The 17,603-nt window shown below is 45.3% G+C and overlaps 2 protein-coding genes across 3 annotated transcripts; one reads left to right on the top strand and one right to left on the bottom strand.

Moving 5' to 3' along the window:
* Positions 1-107: 107 nt before the first annotated feature.
* On the bottom strand, positions 108-2,030 carry timm13 (translocase of inner mitochondrial membrane 13 homolog (yeast)). Its single transcript, XM_003439943.5, has 3 exons — positions 1,806-2,030; positions 1,388-1,456; positions 108-881 (listed from the first exon to the last, which is right to left on the bottom strand). Exons 1-3 carry the CDS (start codon positions 1,923-1,925, stop codon positions 783-785), a joined length of 288 nt encoding a protein of 95 aa, XP_003439991.1. The 5' UTR covers positions 1,926-2,030; the 3' UTR covers positions 108-782.
* enc3 (ectodermal-neural cortex 3) lies at positions 2,016-17,255 on the top strand. 2 transcript variants are annotated; one of them, XM_005479171.4, is made up of 4 exons: positions 6,156-6,509; positions 7,575-8,609; positions 8,703-9,477; positions 15,896-17,255. In XM_005479171.4, exons 2-3 carry the CDS (start codon positions 7,587-7,589, stop codon positions 9,447-9,449), a joined length of 1,770 nt encoding a protein of 589 aa, XP_005479228.1. In that variant the 5' UTR covers positions 6,156-6,509; positions 7,575-7,586; the 3' UTR covers positions 9,450-9,477; positions 15,896-17,255. The 2 variants fall into 2 exon arrangements, with proteins under 2 accessions (XP_025758607.1, XP_005479228.1); XM_025902822.1 differs by lacking the exons at positions 6,156-6,509; positions 15,896-17,255 and adding an exon at positions 2,016-2,149 and having other exon boundaries at positions 8,703-9,449.
* Positions 17,256-17,603: the final 348 nt, after the last annotated feature.

Genomic DNA, 17,603 nt, shown 5'->3' with positions numbered 1-17,603 from the left:
GACCCCGCTGAAACAAACCCACTACTGTGGAGGGCAGCAGATAGAGTGACAACCAGAAAACATGTCAGACAAAACAGTGTTGTTCTCCAGCTGTACTTTGATATAGGTCTGTTTGGAGGCTTGTAAATGTCAAATTCATGCTGGTGAAAACACCAAATTGCTCCTCGATTCTTCCTGATGATTTTTAAGCACTTTTTTTCTTTCCTTTAAGGGCTCCAGGAAATATTTAGTCTCGAAGCTCAATCACCCGGCAAAGAATGTGAAACAGTGTTTAAAGGAGAGTCTGCAGTGACTGGGAGAAGTTTACTGTTACTGGTATTACAGGCAGAAGCATTCGATGGGCAGGCAGATGAGTCACAGTAAGTAAGGCGGGCCTATTGAGCCAAACTGCATCTGGAGTCCTTTTAGCAGCACAGCAGGCTCAGCCTCCTGTCGCAGCGTCAGCAAACACTTTCAGACACATTCACACTTAAGCAGGTAATTTAGTGTTTCCAATCAACATGGCAAGAACACGCAGAAAATGAATTATTATATTTCTAACGTAAAACACAATCGATTTAACATTGGTAGTGAACTGTTCCTCAGAGCAGAAAAACTGTCCACAGAGACACTGGTATGGCTGCAGTCCACAGGCTCTGCTCTGCCTGTCACAGGTATTGTGAAAGATGTTGCGCCGCTGTCGTGGCAAAACTCGTGCACAGCGTGGGCCCTCCTGCAGAGCACTGCATCGGCCCTCGCTGTGTGCGGCAGCCTGAAGAAGGGAAAGATGAAGAGAGAGGAGTTCACATGCGAGCTCTTTCTCGCTGCAGTCTGGAGTTGTATGTTCGGGACACGGTGTTCCAGGCGTCCATATACCGGTCCATACACATGGCGATACACTTCTGTTAGGGACAAGGCAAAAAAAAAAAAACACGGGTTAAAAGTCCAGAGAAATAATCCACTCGTGGTCTATAAAGAATTTAACCAATTTAAAACTGTGATTAATACCAAAAAAATGTTTCTGATGCACTCCTCCTTGTTTTCAAATATAAATATATATATAACAAGTTTATCCTAGGAGCAGTTCTGCAGGGAGAGACAGACCAACGCAGATCGACTCTAACCTGGAAACGAGACACTGATGAAGACTCGGGAGTCGATACATGTTGGTCCATCTTATCCTACGATAAACCTGTTATATTATTCTACAAGATGATGGAGTACCTCAGCAACACCTTATGTTTCTGGTATTGCGCTTGCATTTGACCCACTCAAAAACACCTGTCAGGTAAGCCTTTAGAGCCCTGCAGCACTTTCGTTATGCCCTCCTGTTTTCTTAAAAACGTGATCACTTCTTTGCTCGGAGCAGCAGTGCATCACTGAAGCAACTCAGTCCGCCAGTGCATACCTGCTCAGAGTTGTCCAGTGTGCTTCCAGGCTTGCCTATGCACTTCTTGAAGCATTTATCGGTCATTCTCTGAAATATGAAAAACAATCTTTTATTAGCATTTACAACTCTGACAGCAGCAGCGCAGAATATTTGCATGACTTTAAAAAAAAAAAAAAGACCCTCCAAAGTTGGTCTGGCTCAAAAGTATCTTTTTATGTCAGCAGCATTTCGGCTCGTGTGTTTATATGAGCCGTGTATTAACATGCTGACAGGATCCATAAACCTTACAGAAGTTATTGCGGGCTAAAAAATAAAATAGTCTTACACACAGGACGAAGAACAAAGCCATTGTACAGCTTTGACCCGTAAAGGTAAAAGCACTCAGCACTTACTCAATGTGTGCTTGCTAGCTTAGCAGCTGTGTTCATTGATTTACCTGCAGCAGCTCCTGAGCGTTAGCCACCGCGATCTGGACCTTGACCTGCTCCATGATGGTACCGGTGTCCATTTTTCCGCCGGACCCTCCTGCTGAGAAGTCTGAACCAAAGCCGTCCATTTCCGCCACAGTCGTGTTCTTCAAACTCACCTTTGCGGAGCTTCTTCCAATACACGTGCAAACAGCCGCTGCTAGCCTTAGCCGGCGTTAGTTTCCGATGCCCTTGACAGAAGCTGTGCCTGTTGCGTCATTTCCGTGTGAGCCACTCGGCGTCATGGGAAATGTAGTTTTTTTTTCCCAACAAAGGTTGTACTGCTACAAGTAGCATTTCTCCTACAGATCAGGTATAGTACTACTATTTACATTTTAACATTTAAAAACGGCATTTTTGTGGGACCATGTTGGCGATACAGGGAAGTACTGTGCAGGTTTGCATTTAGCATGTAAAAGCCAAATAAATGGTATTTAAAAGCAACTATTTAGCTCTCTTGCTAAGTAAATAAAATAAGGATGAAGCGGAGCTGAAGTTTATGCAATACTTTTTACATAGTCCTGTTATTTCAGCTGCTCTCCTGTCTGTTAATCATCATCATCATTATCTATACAATGTTTACTGAGCCAACGTTAGCATTTTTCTAGCCAATTAAGAGACACGTGTAGTGTCACTTTACGCCATATTTTCCCTTGCGTGAAAGTGAAGAAATTATCCAGAGGAAAAAAACGATATAAACCGCCGCTAAATTTTCTGTTGAATAATTTGATTCAAAATTTGCAAAGCGTGTAACGTTTAGGTGACTTCTCCCCTATTGGTTTCAGAGTTAGCGCATTAGAGTGTTGGACATAAAAACCCGACTTTAAAAAGTGCACATCCTGCAGAGCCGGTCAAAGTGCGGGACATTGTCTCAATATGCGGGACAGCGGCGCAAGGGGTAAAACATGCGGTGCAGTCCAACATGAAGGCATCTGGTCACCCCTACGGTTAACAGGTTAACACCTGATCCACCTTAACAAAAGTGCTTTTGTTTGCCACATGGTGGAGCTGTTCTCCGCTAAATACTCCCTCGAGTTGGACTAAGTTCAGTTAGGCTCTTTCACAGTGTGTTATCAACAGTTATCGATACATTTGTGACCGTTCATGAAGCAGATATTCTTTGTGCAGATCAACACTATGTGAGCTCAACTTTCCTGTCACTCCACATAATAAGACAATGACTTTAATCTGTAACGAGGCTAATTTCCTCTACTGAAATTAATTTTTTATTCATTTATTTTCCACCCATCAGTCATAATTTTGATTTCTTTTATTATTAACCAAAAACATAATAATAAAGTATTTAATGCACCCCTTAGATTTAGATTTTGAGCTGCTCCTTTTAAAGGATGACAGTGTGTAACTATTAAATAGTTACACACTGTCATCCTTTAAAAGGAGCAGCCAGTCTTTAAATTGTAGTCTGAGCACAAGTTTTCCTGATCCTCTGTGTGTTACTTTGATCAGGATACACTTCATCTTTTTAATAACTAAACTGCATTTCTCTTCCATCTATGGATGGGCTGTCACTCTAAAAGGAGGGACAATTCTGTCAAATCTACTTGTTTAAAGATAACATCATTTTCAATAAATGTTAGGACTAAACATGTCAGCTGTCCTTGATAAGCAGGTCATGAGCCAAAACATTTACTGCAGACTAAAATAAATGAAAAGCCAGAGTCGACTACAGGAATAGAAAGTCAGAAGAAGCTCTGTGCTCTTTGCGTTGGGGCCCAGGGTTAAGGATGGCCTCTCCAAGGACCCCCAGCTTTATGTTTCAGACTCGATGACCTCACTAAGAAGACCACCTGCCTTGAGCGAACAAATAAGTGGTACAGTGTAGTCAACAATGGAGTGGCGGTTACTGTCATCTAAACAGACGCTCACTGAGTGGTTTATTGCACTGTCGGGGGTGTTGATGAACAATCGTAGGGGGTCTGATTAGTGTTGCGCCTGCCCAACAGTAATTAATGACCAGTCATACAATGCTTGGAACAACACACACACACACACACACACACACACACACACACTCCACAGACCGGTTAGGCTTCAAGCCCTGGGGGTGGAAAGGGCCGGGGGAGGGGAGGAGTGGGTTAAAGTACAGCAAAATGAATTAACCCTAGATTACAATCATGAGTTCATTAATCTAATCTTCTTAAATGCTTAATCTCCTTCAGGCACACTTGTGTGCATGAAAGCATTTGGCTCTGCCAGCAATAATGAGCAGCGGCTACAATGGTTATAAAAATGAGAACTACCAGCCAGTTTATGACGGTCAGACTTTGAGGTATTGCACCAGGATGTTAGGTTACTCCAGGACGTTCCGGTGTATAAGAAACAGACATTTGCTTACTTGATAAATGAGATGCACTCAAATGTAAATCCCCTGTCAAGCAAATAATAGGAGAGGAAATGGTGGATAAAAGGGAAGACGGCTTAAAACACTGCTTCTCTTATCCACACAAACTCTGACAGCTAAGCAGCAGCAGCAGTTTGTAATCTTCAAAAGCAGCTGCTGAGCGACACTAAGAAGGAGTTCAAAACAGGAAGAGAGGCAGAGGAAACCCGAGATGTGTGGCACCCACTCTGGTGGACTTCAGTCTTCTTGGTGCACAAACAAACCAGTGTTGTTTAAATCCATGAAGTCTTTTATTACGCTTTTCCACAGCAGACACTGTGGCCTGTTGAAGCACGACAATCACTAATAACATTATCAGAAATTCAAATCCATTTAAATTCAGCCACTGCAACATTGTGAAACTGACACACCTTAACAGAATAAATTGTTCACATCATCAATCACACATGTAGACATGCCCTGACATGTCCCAGCAAAGGCTGGTACTCACACAGATGCTTAATTGTTACATTTTCTCACTTTAGTCTCTTTTCTAAAACTTTGAGTTGTAAACAAGTACAAGTGGGGTTGACTTAGACGACTCCTAACTGACCTGCTTCTCGTCCTGATAGGCTGCTTGGAACCGAGGCGCATTCTTTATGAATTCTTGCAAACCTCACGAGTGCTTAATTCCTGCAGAAAATGCCAAGAATTCAGCTGAAGAAACAATCTTACAGCCCTCAACCTGCAATCATATGATCATTAAGACTGTTGTTCCAGAAATTTTACTGATTGGCCGTCTTGTATGGTGTGCGAAAATCCTTTAAGAACTTCAGTATGCAGTTTTCTTACTCTAATCATTAATTTTTAAATTCTTTGTCAACCTGTATATAGTTTACATTCCAAAATTAAAGTGTACACATAGTTGATCTGTCCATTTTCTCCCACTTATCCTATTCGGCATCAGGAGGGGGCTGCTGGAGCCCATCCCACTGCATGGAACAGGCTCTATTATCTACATGGTTGCTATTTTAGTGGGTTTTAGTTTTGTGTTAAAAATAATCAAAAGTTTTGGAATTTACTGCCACAGTGTTTATTATGGAAGATTTGTGCAACACTGAGACCTCTGTGTTATAAAAATGGTGCAAAATAATGCAATAGCTGACCGAGTTGGAATAAAAATCTGAAAAAATGTCAGTAATTTAGGCAAAATGTTTGTGTGGTTTCTGGTCTGAATTGTCTGTGGGTGGGGATGGGTGTGCTGGATGGCCCTGTGACTTTCTACAAAACCTTCCAGAGAGCAGATTATTAAATCTTACATGATGTAACCGCCACGTAACTTTTCGTGGTTGGTTATTTACAACTTCACACCGCTGTCTTTCACAATCAATGCGCACCAGTGCAATTCTGGGTTGAGTTTTTCCAGTAACAATAGTTATTACATGAAAGCGTGTTTATACTGTTCATCCTGGTCTCATTTGACTCAAAGCTGGGTAAGCAGACTGGTCTGTGAAATGAAGGTCATTTTAAATGATATTTAGAGCTGTTTTGTGACATCAAAGTGTAAACATCTCAGCAGCAACAACTTTCAGGAAAACCTTTCCTAAACATCAGCCTGTATTACACGTGTATTTTTAACGCTGTGCGTATTTATGATGCCGCCCTGGATAGTTTTTCCTCCCAGTGATTTTTTCTGTCTATCGTTATGTCGTCTTTTTTCACAGAAACCCCCTTTCTATTGTCTTGTTCCGCTAAATCCTGTACAAACACAGGCTACTCGGCGTTCATTGATAGCGCTGAAATGGAGATTTTCTTCTTTACGCGCAAGCCAAGGAAAGGCGAGAACAAAGCAGGCAGGTGAAACATACAGTGACAGGTGTTTCGGGTGATTCATGGCGATGGTTTCTGAATATAATGACGGACACTGATCCAGGTTGGCAGGAGAATAAAGGAAGGCTTTGCGCTGATGTTCGAGCCCATTGGCCGGCGGGAGCAGGAGTGGGAGGAGCCAGAGGAAACACCACCACTGCTGCTTGGACTCTTTCTCTCTGCGCTCAGCTCGTCGCTCTCCGGCACGCTGCTTGGCTTCACCCACAGAAAACAGCGAGCGGCTAACTTCCCAAAAATTCTTTTGTTTCGGGCTCAAACCCAAGATTGTGAAGACAGACAAATGGCTGAACCGTCTCCCGCGAGTTTAGGGTGTGATACAGCTTTAAAGTCGGGAAGCGGACTCGCCTGAAGTGTGCCACAACTTCAAACACAAACCCGACGACGGGAGGAAGTTGTAGCCGAGATAAAGAAAGGAGTCGGGATCGCTCCCTTTCCCATCGAGGTAAGATCCAGTCCTACCACGGCGATCATGCGTGTTTGTTATGACTGAGCTGTAACAGTGTTTCCTCGGCTGATCGTAGCAGCCTGGATGCTTTGCAGCTGCTAACTCGGGAGGAAAGTTGAGCGCATGCTGGAAGTGCTGACCAGAGTTTCACATTTACTGCACAAAACGAATTGGATTTCACGCTGTTTCCCCCCCACCCACGGAAGTCCACCGTCCCTCTTTCAGCTGGGTTGAATAGCCGATTTAAATTTATCTGCCGTGAAACAATGGGCGCTTTAAAGCGGAAGATATTTATTTGGTCGTTTTCAAGTTATATGTGAGCTCTTTGTTAGCCCACCGCGCCGTGCCAGGACAAGTGGGTAACTGAAATACTTCCTAGAATTTTTAAACAAACCATATAACGTCACTCCCACTCAAGCTTCCTATATAAACGATCAGAAAATGCTCCCCCCTGTTTCTCTCTTGTTGCACTGCGGTTACATAATTTTATCCTAGAGGAGCTGCTCTGAGGTGTCACATCTTATGTGGGCTTGAAAGCTCCTGTATGTGAGCCAGCTGAGAAACAGAACAAGCTGGCAGGAATTTATTGGCTTTGCCGTGTTTGGAGGTGACTCACAGCCCTGAAATGGAAGAGGGTGGAAAGATGTGATACACCCAGGTGTTGCTTCTAGCCTAACCTTAATGGTTGAAGGTTATTCTAAGAGCCGGTTGTTCTCACAGGTCTGACAGTGATGCATGCTTTATAGATTTTTGCACTGTGTAAATCACTGGTGCACTAAAACACACCAGGTTTACGTGGGAGTGCGCCTTATCTGATCTTCTTTCATCTCTCCACAGTCTGAAGTCCGTTTCCGCTGCAGCCCGACATACTGATAAGAGTATTTCATGTAGAGCCCATTCATCGGGTGTTGGCAGAGTTTTTGTTTAATCATCAAATGGGAGGAGTGTTCACATCAAAAGATGTTGCATGACATTTATATCTGGCCAACTGTAATCAAAATAGAAATGTTAGAATTAGCTTTAAGAGTAACTTATCCATGGTTGTTTGTCTCTGTGTTCCAGGTTCAAGTCAAGATGTCTGTCAGCAACCACGAAAACAGAAAGTCTCGCTCTAGTTCTGGCTCAATGAATATCCAACTCTTCCACAAGACGTCCCACGCGGACAGCCTGTTGACTCAGCTCAACCTGCTACGCAAACGCAGAGTCTTCACAGATGTCGTGCTAAAGGCCGGCAACCGTTCCTTCCCCTGCCACCGGGCCGTCTTGGCCTCCTGCAGCCGGTACTTCGAGGCCATGTTTAGCGGCGGGCTCAGAGAGAGTCACGACGGTGATGTCAACTTCCACGACTCTCTCCATCCGGAAGTGCTGGAGCTCCTGCTTGACTACGCTTACTCAGCCCGGGTCATCATCAATGAGGAAAATGCAGAGTCACTGCTGGAAGCTGGAGACATGCTTCAGTTTCATGACATCAGGGACGCGGCAGCAGAGTTTCTGGAAAAGAACCTTCACCAGTCCAACTGTCTCGGGATGATGCTGCTGTCCGACGCCCACCAGTGTCAGAGACTGTATGAGCTGTCGTGGAGGATGTGCCTGGCGAACTTTGCTACTCTCTTTAGGACAGAAGACTTCCTAAGCCTCCCCAAGGACAAAGTTCAGGAGCTCATCCTTAGTGAGGAACTGGAGGTGGAGGACGAGAGCCTGGTGTACGAGGCCGTTATCGACTGGGTCAAGGCGGACATGGAGAGGAGGCACAGCGAGCTGCCCGAGCTGCTGCGCTGCGTCCGCTTGGCGCTGTTGCCTGAATCGTACCTGCTGAAGAACGTTGCTTCAGAGGAGCTGGTGATGTGCCACAAGGTGTGCCGGGAAATCGTCGAAGACGCCGTGCGGTGTAAGATGCGGATCCTCCAGAACGATGGGATCGTAACCGGATTCTGTGCGCGTCCAAGAAAAGTCAGCCAGGCCCTGCTGCTGCTCGGAGGTCAGACTTTCATGTGTGATAAAGTCTACATGATCGATAACAAGACCAAGGAGATCACCCCCAAAACAGACATCCCCAGTCCCAGGAAAGAGTGCAGCGCCTGCGCCATTGGTTGCAAGGTATTTATGCAATGAACCGACTTAAATGTGTCATTTTTCTTTTTGACCCCTCGACGATGTAAACACGCTTTGGTTTCAATCTCTGTCCCTCAGGTCTATGTTACTGGAGGACGTGGGTCTGAGAATGGAGCGTCCAAAGATGTCTGGGTCTACGACACATTACACGACGAGTGGTCTAAAGCGGCGCCGATGCTGGTAGCCAGGTTCGGACACGGTTCCGCGGAGCTCGACCACATGCTGTACGTAGTGGGAGGACACACTTCCCTCGCCGGATCCTTCCCCGCCTCTCCGTCTGTCTCTCTCAAGCAGGTGGAACAGTACGACCCTCAGACCAATAAATGGACCCTCGTGGCCCCGCTCAGAGAAGGAGTGAGCAACGCTGCCGTTGTTGGCGCCAAAAACAAACTCTTCGCTTTTGGGGGCACCAGCGTAAACAGAGACAAATACCCCAAGGTGCAGTGCTTCGACCCCTGCCAGAACCGGTGGTCGGTGCCAGCCGCTTGTCCACAGCTGTGGCGATACACGGCAGCGGCCGTGGTTGGCAACCACGTCGTCGTGATCGGCGGTGACACAGAATTCTCTGCCAGCTCGGCCTATCGGTTCAACAGCGAGACGTACCAGTGGTCAAAGTTTGGCGACGTGACAGCCAAGCGGATCAGCTGTCATGCAGTGGCGTCGGGAAACAGGCTTTATGTGGTCGGAGGGTACTTTGGGGCTCAGAGGTGCAAGACGCTAGACTGTTACGATCCAGCGTCAGACTCCTGGGACAGCGTGACCAGCGTGCCCTACTCGCTCATTCCCACTGCCTTCGTCAGCACATGGAAGTACCTCTCAGCATAGAGATGCACTGACTCTCGGAGGTTTTGCGGTGAGTAATTGTAGCTTCTTAAAGTGACGCAAACAAACAAGATGTCAATTACTGTATGTGTGCTATTCATAGTTCCCCCTTAAATCTTCAGATAATGTATGGGAGCTGGCTAGCGTAAAGGACACTGTTACAGTGTTACACTGTTACAGTGTTACACTGTTACAGTCCAGGTGAATGCCTCTTTAAATCGTACAAGTTCAGTTTAAAGACTCTTCTGTGTTTTCAGGGTTGCTAATGGTTACAGTGGTTACACATTATCTAGCTGCTGTGCCGGCTGGGTGTCGGATAAACATGGAGGAGTCTTGGTTTAGAGAGCACGAGGAATGTCAGCGGTGCTGATAATTACAGAGCGAGAGCTACACAACAAGACACTGACACTGACGGGAGCGAGGTGGAGAGGCAGGGATCAGGTCTGTGCTTGTAGTGAACAGCAAAAGGGTGCAGGGAGCTCTGCAGGCCCGGTGCTGCTAACGGAGTGCCTGTAACGAGTCGGTTTGAAAAGTCGATGCGTCACGTTCGCTGTGCTTTAGATAAGATCAGAGACATTCTGTTTGTTAGCTCGTGTGAAGCAACACTTAAGATTTCGACATTTTACAGGACGGGGAAACAAACAAGTCCTCGACTTGATCCCAGGTTTTGAAGTATTTTAAAAAAGGAAAAAGGAAAGATGAATTCCATACGTGCTGATGAGTTTTTTCCACCGTAACAAACAGTCAAACCGGTCATCTTATCAGGAATTCAGGAACAGAGAAAGTCTAAAGGGTATAAAAATACGACTGACTACAACAACTCAAGAATAATGGAGCCAACTGGCCTGAAGGGAAGGCAGGGACAGTTTTCAGTTTCATGCGAGTCTATCGATTGATGCTTTTCTCCTGAGGCGTTTTCAGCTTTTACATGGTGAAGCGCAGTCAGCAGCTTTATTTATTTATTTTTCACACGTTCCCAGTGGTTTGAAATTTCACGAGGCCCGTGCTGTGACCTTATTTCAGTTCTGGTGCGATCAGTGGAAAACAGCTGAATCCTGCAGCAGTTATTGAATTTGAAATTAAAGGGTTTTATCTTTATTACAGTAATAAAACTGTAAAGAAAAAAACAAGGAGGGGTTTTACGACACTGCAGCCAGCAGTCGTGTAGTTTAGCTTAGCACAAAGAGTAGAAAGAGCTAGCCTGGCTCTATCTGCTCTGAAGCTAACTAAGTGTTTGCATGTGACTCTGTAAAAGTAACTAAAGTTGGAAAAGGTCCAACTAACTTTTAGTCTTCATGCTAACTTAATTGTTTTCTACAGAGACTGTAAACAAAAAATGGACACAGCTAATATGACACCACCTGTTTCTTTGTAAATGTCAATTACAAAGTTTCAGTTTCAGTCTTCTGGCAGTTGCCATCCCGTGTTATGGAAAAAAATAGCTGTTGTGATGGAAATTGAAATTGTCTGTAGAGAGCAAATGCTTTCACTCCTGGCTGTTTTAATATGGGAGTCTGAAGCCTAAGCAGTCACACGAGGATCTGTGTTTTTGTTGCCTGCACTGAGGACATTAAAACAAAAAAACAAGCAGACTTCAGAGAAGCAGGAATGACTGCTTGGCCTTCAGGTCTCCAGTTGTCCGTATCCTCAAAGTATAATCCAGGCATAAGTGGACTGACTCGCTTTTGGGGCCAGACTCAAGTGGCCTCTTGAGAAACTACAGGTTTTGTTGCTTTGCGTTGGTTTCACTTTCCAGCCGGGGGGTTACTGCTTGGTCTCCTGGCTCCTGCTTCATATGCTGTGCGCCTCACCATGAGACTGAGAGATCGTGATTAAGAACCAAGTTGACTGAAACTAGACGGACTCGATCAGATAAACATAAATACAGCTGTTCTCATATGTACTTGACGAATGTTTGGCTAGCCAATAGCCAGAGTTGATACAGCTCAAGTTAAAATTCTCATAGAGCCGTCTCACTTATATACGTATGCGCATATTTTGTTATTTTCTGTTTGACAGACCCAGGTGCATCCTGGGTAAATCCTCCACAGTGCAAAAACAACTGTAAAGGCACCTCCTCTTTTTATTCTGCCGAGGAGTTTGAAAGTAAAGCAGAAGCAGAAGTGGAGGCTTATGTGTGACTTGTGTCGACAGTAAACAGCTGGAGATGATGGAGCTGGGGGCTTAGCATTATGAGGCTGCTGGTATGGGCCACTGTATCCATGGTAGCCAAGGTTTCTGGGGTGGGATGGAGACAGACAGGCTGCCTGTGAAAGATCAAGGAACCGCGTCTTTACGAACCCTCGCAGTTACAGTAGCCGTCCTGCTGCTGACTGCCTTTATGTTTAATTACTGCACAGATGGAGAAAGCTCAGATTTCCAGCTTGTTAAGCACAGTTCTTCCCCAGACCCTTGTTGACTTTTTCTCTCACACACCCAAGAAAGGAGGAGGGGGCAAAGTTGGAGCAACATACTGACACAAACGTACGCACAAACTGAAGGAGAGGAGGAGATAAGTGAGTAAGACCAGGAGAAACAAAGCTATATTTTCCACCGTTTGGCAGCCGAGTCTAACGCCTGCCTAAAAATACGTTGCTCCAGAGCTTTCAACTTTCAGCCGGGGTTAGAGAGAAGAATACTGTTTCTGCAAGTGTGTGTTTGTTCCCTCCCAGCAGTCTGGTGAGACTTTACACAATAGTAAAATCACTTGTTTTTCACTTACACACACACTGCTGGCATTGCCTTTCCTAGTAAAAGCCAGCCGTCCTCACTCTAATTTGGGAGGAATGAAGGTGTGGCTTGCTTTCCCATTAGTAAAGATTTGTTAATGTCGCCTTGTGGTTTGCGTGGCCTGTATGGGATTACCAGCCGTGCTGTGCCTTTCTTTTTCTTTTTTGTCACCACCTACTGCAGTTTGTTGCCCTGTGCATTTCCACCAGATGTGACTAACCGCAGACTTCAAGGCCAAGCCAGAACCCACTGTGGACGGGGGAAGAGTATTTGTAAAGGCTCAAGCGTTACGGCTCGTGTTTGTTCTGGGAATGGGAGTAAGAGCCTGTGACGTTCACAGACGGGTTTAAAACACGCAGAACTAAACGCGCGTAATTTTGTTTAGACTCTTTTGATCGTATGTTTAGTGCGTCTTCTGGGAAATGATAAGCTGGATGGCATCCGGGGGGATAGCCTGGTCAGTCGTGGGTGCCAGACTACAGGCAGACAACATGTAACAGGAGATCCCGCTCTCTAACCACTGAACTGTAATAGCTTTGAAATGCCTGTTATGATGCCTGAGCCTTTGCCCCCCCCCAATTCAGCTTTTTAACGGCTTTAACCGACACTCTTGTGAGGTGGGCATGGCCCTCTGTGATAGGGTACACCTGGAGAGGTCAGAGGTTACCGAGGGACTCCTTGGTGGTTTGTCTTCATCCTCAAACAGCTGCTGTGAAATGGAAAGGTCACGGTGGGATCGGGGAGGAGGAGAGCAGAGGCCTCAGTCACTCAATACTAATGTTTTATTAATGCCTCGCTGTGAGGGCCACCAGGAGCACGGGCTGAATGAAGCTTTTATTGTGGCATCTGTGTACAACAAGGCCCCCCCCCCAGCTCACACACACACACACACACACATGCGCGCACATACAGTCAGAGTTAGCACGTGCACGCACACTTGGTCTCGGGTCCCTCGAGTAATCAATCTGCCACATTACAGCCCTCAGCACAAATGCTGAAATTTGCATAAACCTAATGGTGTTTTTATTGGTCTTTTCTCCACGCTGGGACTAACAAAAGGGGGAAAGGGAAGACGATGCTTAAAATGGCTGAATAATCACCCAGACTAATTTGATTACGCCCTTAAAAAGAGACGAGCTGTCATACAGTTACAGCGGCCCCCCTCAGAGAGCCAGCTGGGGAAGGACAGAGTGTGTCTGCCTGGTAATTAATCCGAATTGCGTAATATTTGCTGAAGTGGTGCTGAAAGTGAGGCTCGTCCAGTCACAGAGATGTTCTTTGTTCCCGTCTTAAACTGGAGTTTCTGCAGCGATTCATCAGGCACGCCTCATTATGCTTTAGAGCCGTACCAAGATGCCTGTAAGCCGGAGCTCATTCCCAGAGTCCTTCACGCATCCCTGAAAACAATGCAAACTCATGTAAATGAAGTGACTGCGATTCATGCATCGGTCAATACGCTGCAGTTTCAGGTGGTCATTAGTAAACATGGCACAGGCCTTGTTGCACACAGGGGACAGCTAAAGAAAGGACTGGGCTAAAGAAAGGACTGGCTTTGGTTCATTGGGCGTCTAGAAGATGCAGATGTGGGTTTTAGTTAAATGCAGCTTTTGCAAAATGCCAGGTTTCACTCTGTGAGCCGCTCCTCTCCAGGTGTCTCAAACTGGACGTTGTCGAATTTTATGAGACAAAAGCTTTTGTGAAAACATGAGGTGAACCTCAAAGTGGCAGACCCAAGCAGAGCAGCATTTAGTCCCAGCCCATCTGCAGTGGCACACGGCGGTTGCTCCTGATTGGACGCACACAGAGCACCTGGATAATGCCTGGGTTACAGTCGTGTCTAAATCAGGAGCCATACTTTGAAATGTGGGCAAAAGGTGAACGCTGTAAACGATACACCACGGTGTTGCGCAAAACTGACCTTGATGTGACGGGTAATAAGGAAGTGACGGTCTGGAGCTCATCCCAGATGACAGCGAGCTAAAGTTTGGTCATGTGAGACGAGGATATTATCTCTCAGCGGATGAACTAACCACGGCAGTACATTAGCTCTTTGTTGCTTTGGTGTCTTTAAACACTTTCTTCACTGTCTGGACCTGCGGCTCAGCTCATCGTACCCTGGACGCGATGGCCTGAAGGTCCAAATATACAGCCACAGTTCTTATGAAGCTTTGATAAACAGAACTGCCACAGTCGGAGCAAAGTGGCTGCGTGTTTGGGTTTCACCATCTGCACAGCAAACAGTGCTGCCAGTGAGCCATGCACATGTGCACTGACAGAGAAAGCAGAGGCCTAAAGTTACATGTGATGCAATGAGTGCTGCTATTCTTGCTTTTCAAAGCAGGATGAGCTAAGCTAGCTGAGGAGCCTAGCTGAGCCTAGCCTAGAGTCTTACTGAACCATGAACATGTAAAATTGGAATCATATGATTATTTGCAATAAAGCTAAAAAAGATAAAATAGTGGTTACAATTTAACAAAGCCAAGCTTTGTGTATATACAGTAATGAGTGCAAACTTCAGGCTGTTTAAAATGCTCGATTTCAGACGGCTCTTTCTTTTCCACGCTTGGAGCTCCACCCACCTGCTGTTTTAAAATCTTCCGTTTGTGAAAAGCAGCCAATCAAAAGTGGCTCATTTCACAAGGCAAAAGTACTCTGACAGAGTTCAAGAATAAATATCAGGACGTGGAATGCAGCATAACAATAAAGCTCCTTTTCAAAAGAAGGTTTTATAGAGATGTGGAAATGTCACCAATACGTCTGCTGCCATGGTGGAGTCAGCACGCTCGCAGCGATAAACAACTAGAGCCTGCACAGCTCCAGCCTATCACAGCAATCAAGAGTTTAAATGTGCAAACAAATATTCTCGTACTACTTCTTTGTTTCTTGTTCTCGTAGCACAGCGCTCCGACTGAGTCTTACTGTTACGCTTCAGCAAAGTATTCACAACAGTCACAGATGTGCGTGGATCAGTGAAGGCTTCTGTAGTATCATCGCACTTTGTCAGCCGTGGAAATTAGAGTCTTTAGGTTATCCAAACAAACCCCCAGCAGAGCCCGAGTACGAACTCGCTGCCTCCCGCTGCAGCGGCCGGGGCCGGGTTATCAGTATCTCTGCAAATGTGCAGTATGCAAACCACCAGGTTCAGGTTTCTGTCCAGCGTCCCAAATATCCAGAGGACGACTTCCTCATACCGCAACGAGAGGAAAATTAGACAGTGAGGTTGCAGAGGAATATGAGATTCCAAAGAATTCATTACAGTGTTTGTATTTTTAAAGAAATGCTGCTTGCAGATGCAGGAATTTGAAAATTGCAGCATAAAGCCTCCTATCGAGATAAAGCAGATGGTTTTTGGAATATGTGCTTTTTATCTGAGTTCACTGAAGCTTGTTTTCACTCACAGGTCCCCACTTCTGCAACCCTCAGATATTCATTACTAAGCAACAAAAATGGTTAAGGGTGTGGGGGGGGGGCTTAATCTCACATGCCAGGAGGACTGTGGTTAAGTGTTGCTGCATTCAGAGGTAATATTAATGCTCTGTGGCCACAGCCTGATAAAATAGCACAGTGATAAGCTGCTGTGTAGCCTGGAGGTCTCTGCGTTCCTCTCCCTGAGAATGTCCAGGCCCTCTGGTCATGTGCCCGGCGTTCTCATACAGGGTCCTTGTACAGCAGAGTTCACGGGACCCGCACGTTAATCCCTCTCTGTCTTTTTCCCTCAGATGAGCCACGGAGTCTGGTATGCAGGAATGTGCCTCCCTTCAGCGGCTCCGAGGAGGAGGAGGAGGAAGAGGAAAGGGTTTTGCGTGTTCCCGTCGTTTCTCCTTCCAGACTGATTCACATTATCTCCAACTGCACAGGAGTGAAGGCCTGGAAACGGCACAGAGACCTTTGTTTTTTACCTGATGTGTTTACTCGTGCTTCTTGTGTAACTTTGCCGTGTTGTCCCCGAATCTGAAGTGGACTCGCTGGTGTGTGTCCAGCAGGGCCTTGTGAGCACGTCTCTCTCTCTCTCTCTGTAGCTGCTGTCACTCTGTCAGCCCTGCACTGCTCGTCCGGAGACGTGCATCATCTCACCAGTGCATCACCGCTCTAACTGACACTGTAGCTTGTTTCACAGCGAAGAAGGAAGTCGAGATGTCCCTCTTTGCCCCCGCCCACTCCTGACACTGTTTACTCAGGTGTAATTTATTCCGACTGAATTAGACCTTTGCTGTGGCGGCATGTGGAGAGGGAGAGAAGACGTTTGGGGAAGTGTATGATTTTGTGAACAGAAACAATCTTCCTGTCTGTATTTTTAGAAGTTGGACTTGGGCTTCCCTCAATTTTGGTGAGCTAAATTTGTATCCTCTTCCTAACTGAAAATACAAGCTCGCAAAAAAAGAAAGAAAAAAGAGGGAATGTGGCCCATCACGAAGGAGATGCTCGTCTGTGTCGGCTTCAGATGATTTCTGTTTTATTTCTGTCTCAGGGTCATGTGTACTTGCTAAAGGAAGGGTTACATCTTTTGTTATCGGTCTTCTGAAAACAGATTTTTTTCTAGTGAATGTACTTTTTTTTTTTTTGTGATACAAACTCTAATTTTGGAAATCTTCTTTATGTCGTTTTGCCAAGTGGAAAACGTATGATTGTGCTTAAAAGCATCGGTCATATTTGAAACAGAAATGTTGCCAAAACCTGAATAGCTAACTTTAGTGTTGTTGTGGACTTAAAAAACAAAACTTAGTGTTTTAGCCTTGTAGCTGCAATATTGTTTTTTTCTTTTCGTGTCTTTACAGAAGTCTTTAGTGTATATAGTTTTGTACATTTGCCTCGTAATTCATTTGTAGAAGGCTTTAAATTTGCACAACTCTCTTAATTGTCTTAATTTTGTATCTTTTGTCTTAACCCGGTCGGGTCGTGTGAGTAATCGAAGCCTTTTTGTAGCAAATCGTCAAAAATATGTTAATTTGCTCTCTGTGCAAGTCTCCAATGTATCGCAGTATACTCCAGATATACTGATATATTAAGCTATTACTAAAACAGTCTGTTACTACTTGTTCTATAGTTTGTTACTCTTCAATAAATGTCATCTTGTTGGAATCCTGCTCATCCTCTGTGGAGAACTGGAGTTCAGCAGCTGTGTTATTAAAAACGCTGCGGGCAGCTGCACGATCACACAGGTGCTTCAGATAGTTTCCAAATGCAGGTTAGGAGTGCTTTTGGTATTTTACCAAACACCCCGTCTCCTTCCTGCTCTCTCTGTGCACTGAGTCGCCGCTCAGATTAACTGCTCATAGTTTATCTCTTTGACGATATCACGTGTCATGATCACATGGTATGTGAAGCGGAGAAGAAAAACCTTCTAAAATCAACATTATAACAAATAATAATAATAATGGATTGCATTTATATAGCGCTTTTCTAGACACTTTACAGTTTCTCACATTC

This window comes from Oreochromis niloticus, linkage group LG23 (assembly GCF_001858045.2).
Source record: "Oreochromis niloticus isolate F11D_XX linkage group LG23, O_niloticus_UMD_NMBU, whole genome shotgun sequence".
Taxonomy (NCBI): domain Eukaryota; kingdom Metazoa; phylum Chordata; class Actinopteri; order Cichliformes; family Cichlidae; genus Oreochromis; species Oreochromis niloticus.
The sequence above is the reverse complement of the archived record's forward strand: the minus strand, read 5'-3'. Positions and strand labels throughout refer to the sequence as shown.

Excerpts from the sequence above, each read along its gene's own strand:
- timm13 (XM_003439943.5), bottom strand. The coding sequence starts at position 1,925 with ATGGACGGCTTTGGTTCAGACTTCTCAGCAGGAGGGTCCGGCGGAAAA. Across the intron at positions 1,457-1,805 it reads ACGCTCAGGAGCTGCTGCAG|AGAATGACCGATAAATGCTT; the intron begins GTAAATCAATGA and ends TTCATATTTCAG. Across the intron at positions 882-1,387 it reads CACTGGACAACTCTGAGCAG|AAGTGTATCGCCATGTGTAT; the intron begins GTATGCACTGGC and ends TGTCCCTAACAG.
- enc3 (XM_005479171.4), top strand. The coding sequence starts at position 7,587 with ATGTCTGTCAGCAACCACGAAAACAGAAAGTCTCGCTCTAGTTCTGGC. Across the intron at positions 8,610-8,702 it reads CCTGCGCCATTGGTTGCAAG|GTCTATGTTACTGGAGGACG; the intron begins GTATTTATGCAA and ends TCTGTCCCTCAG.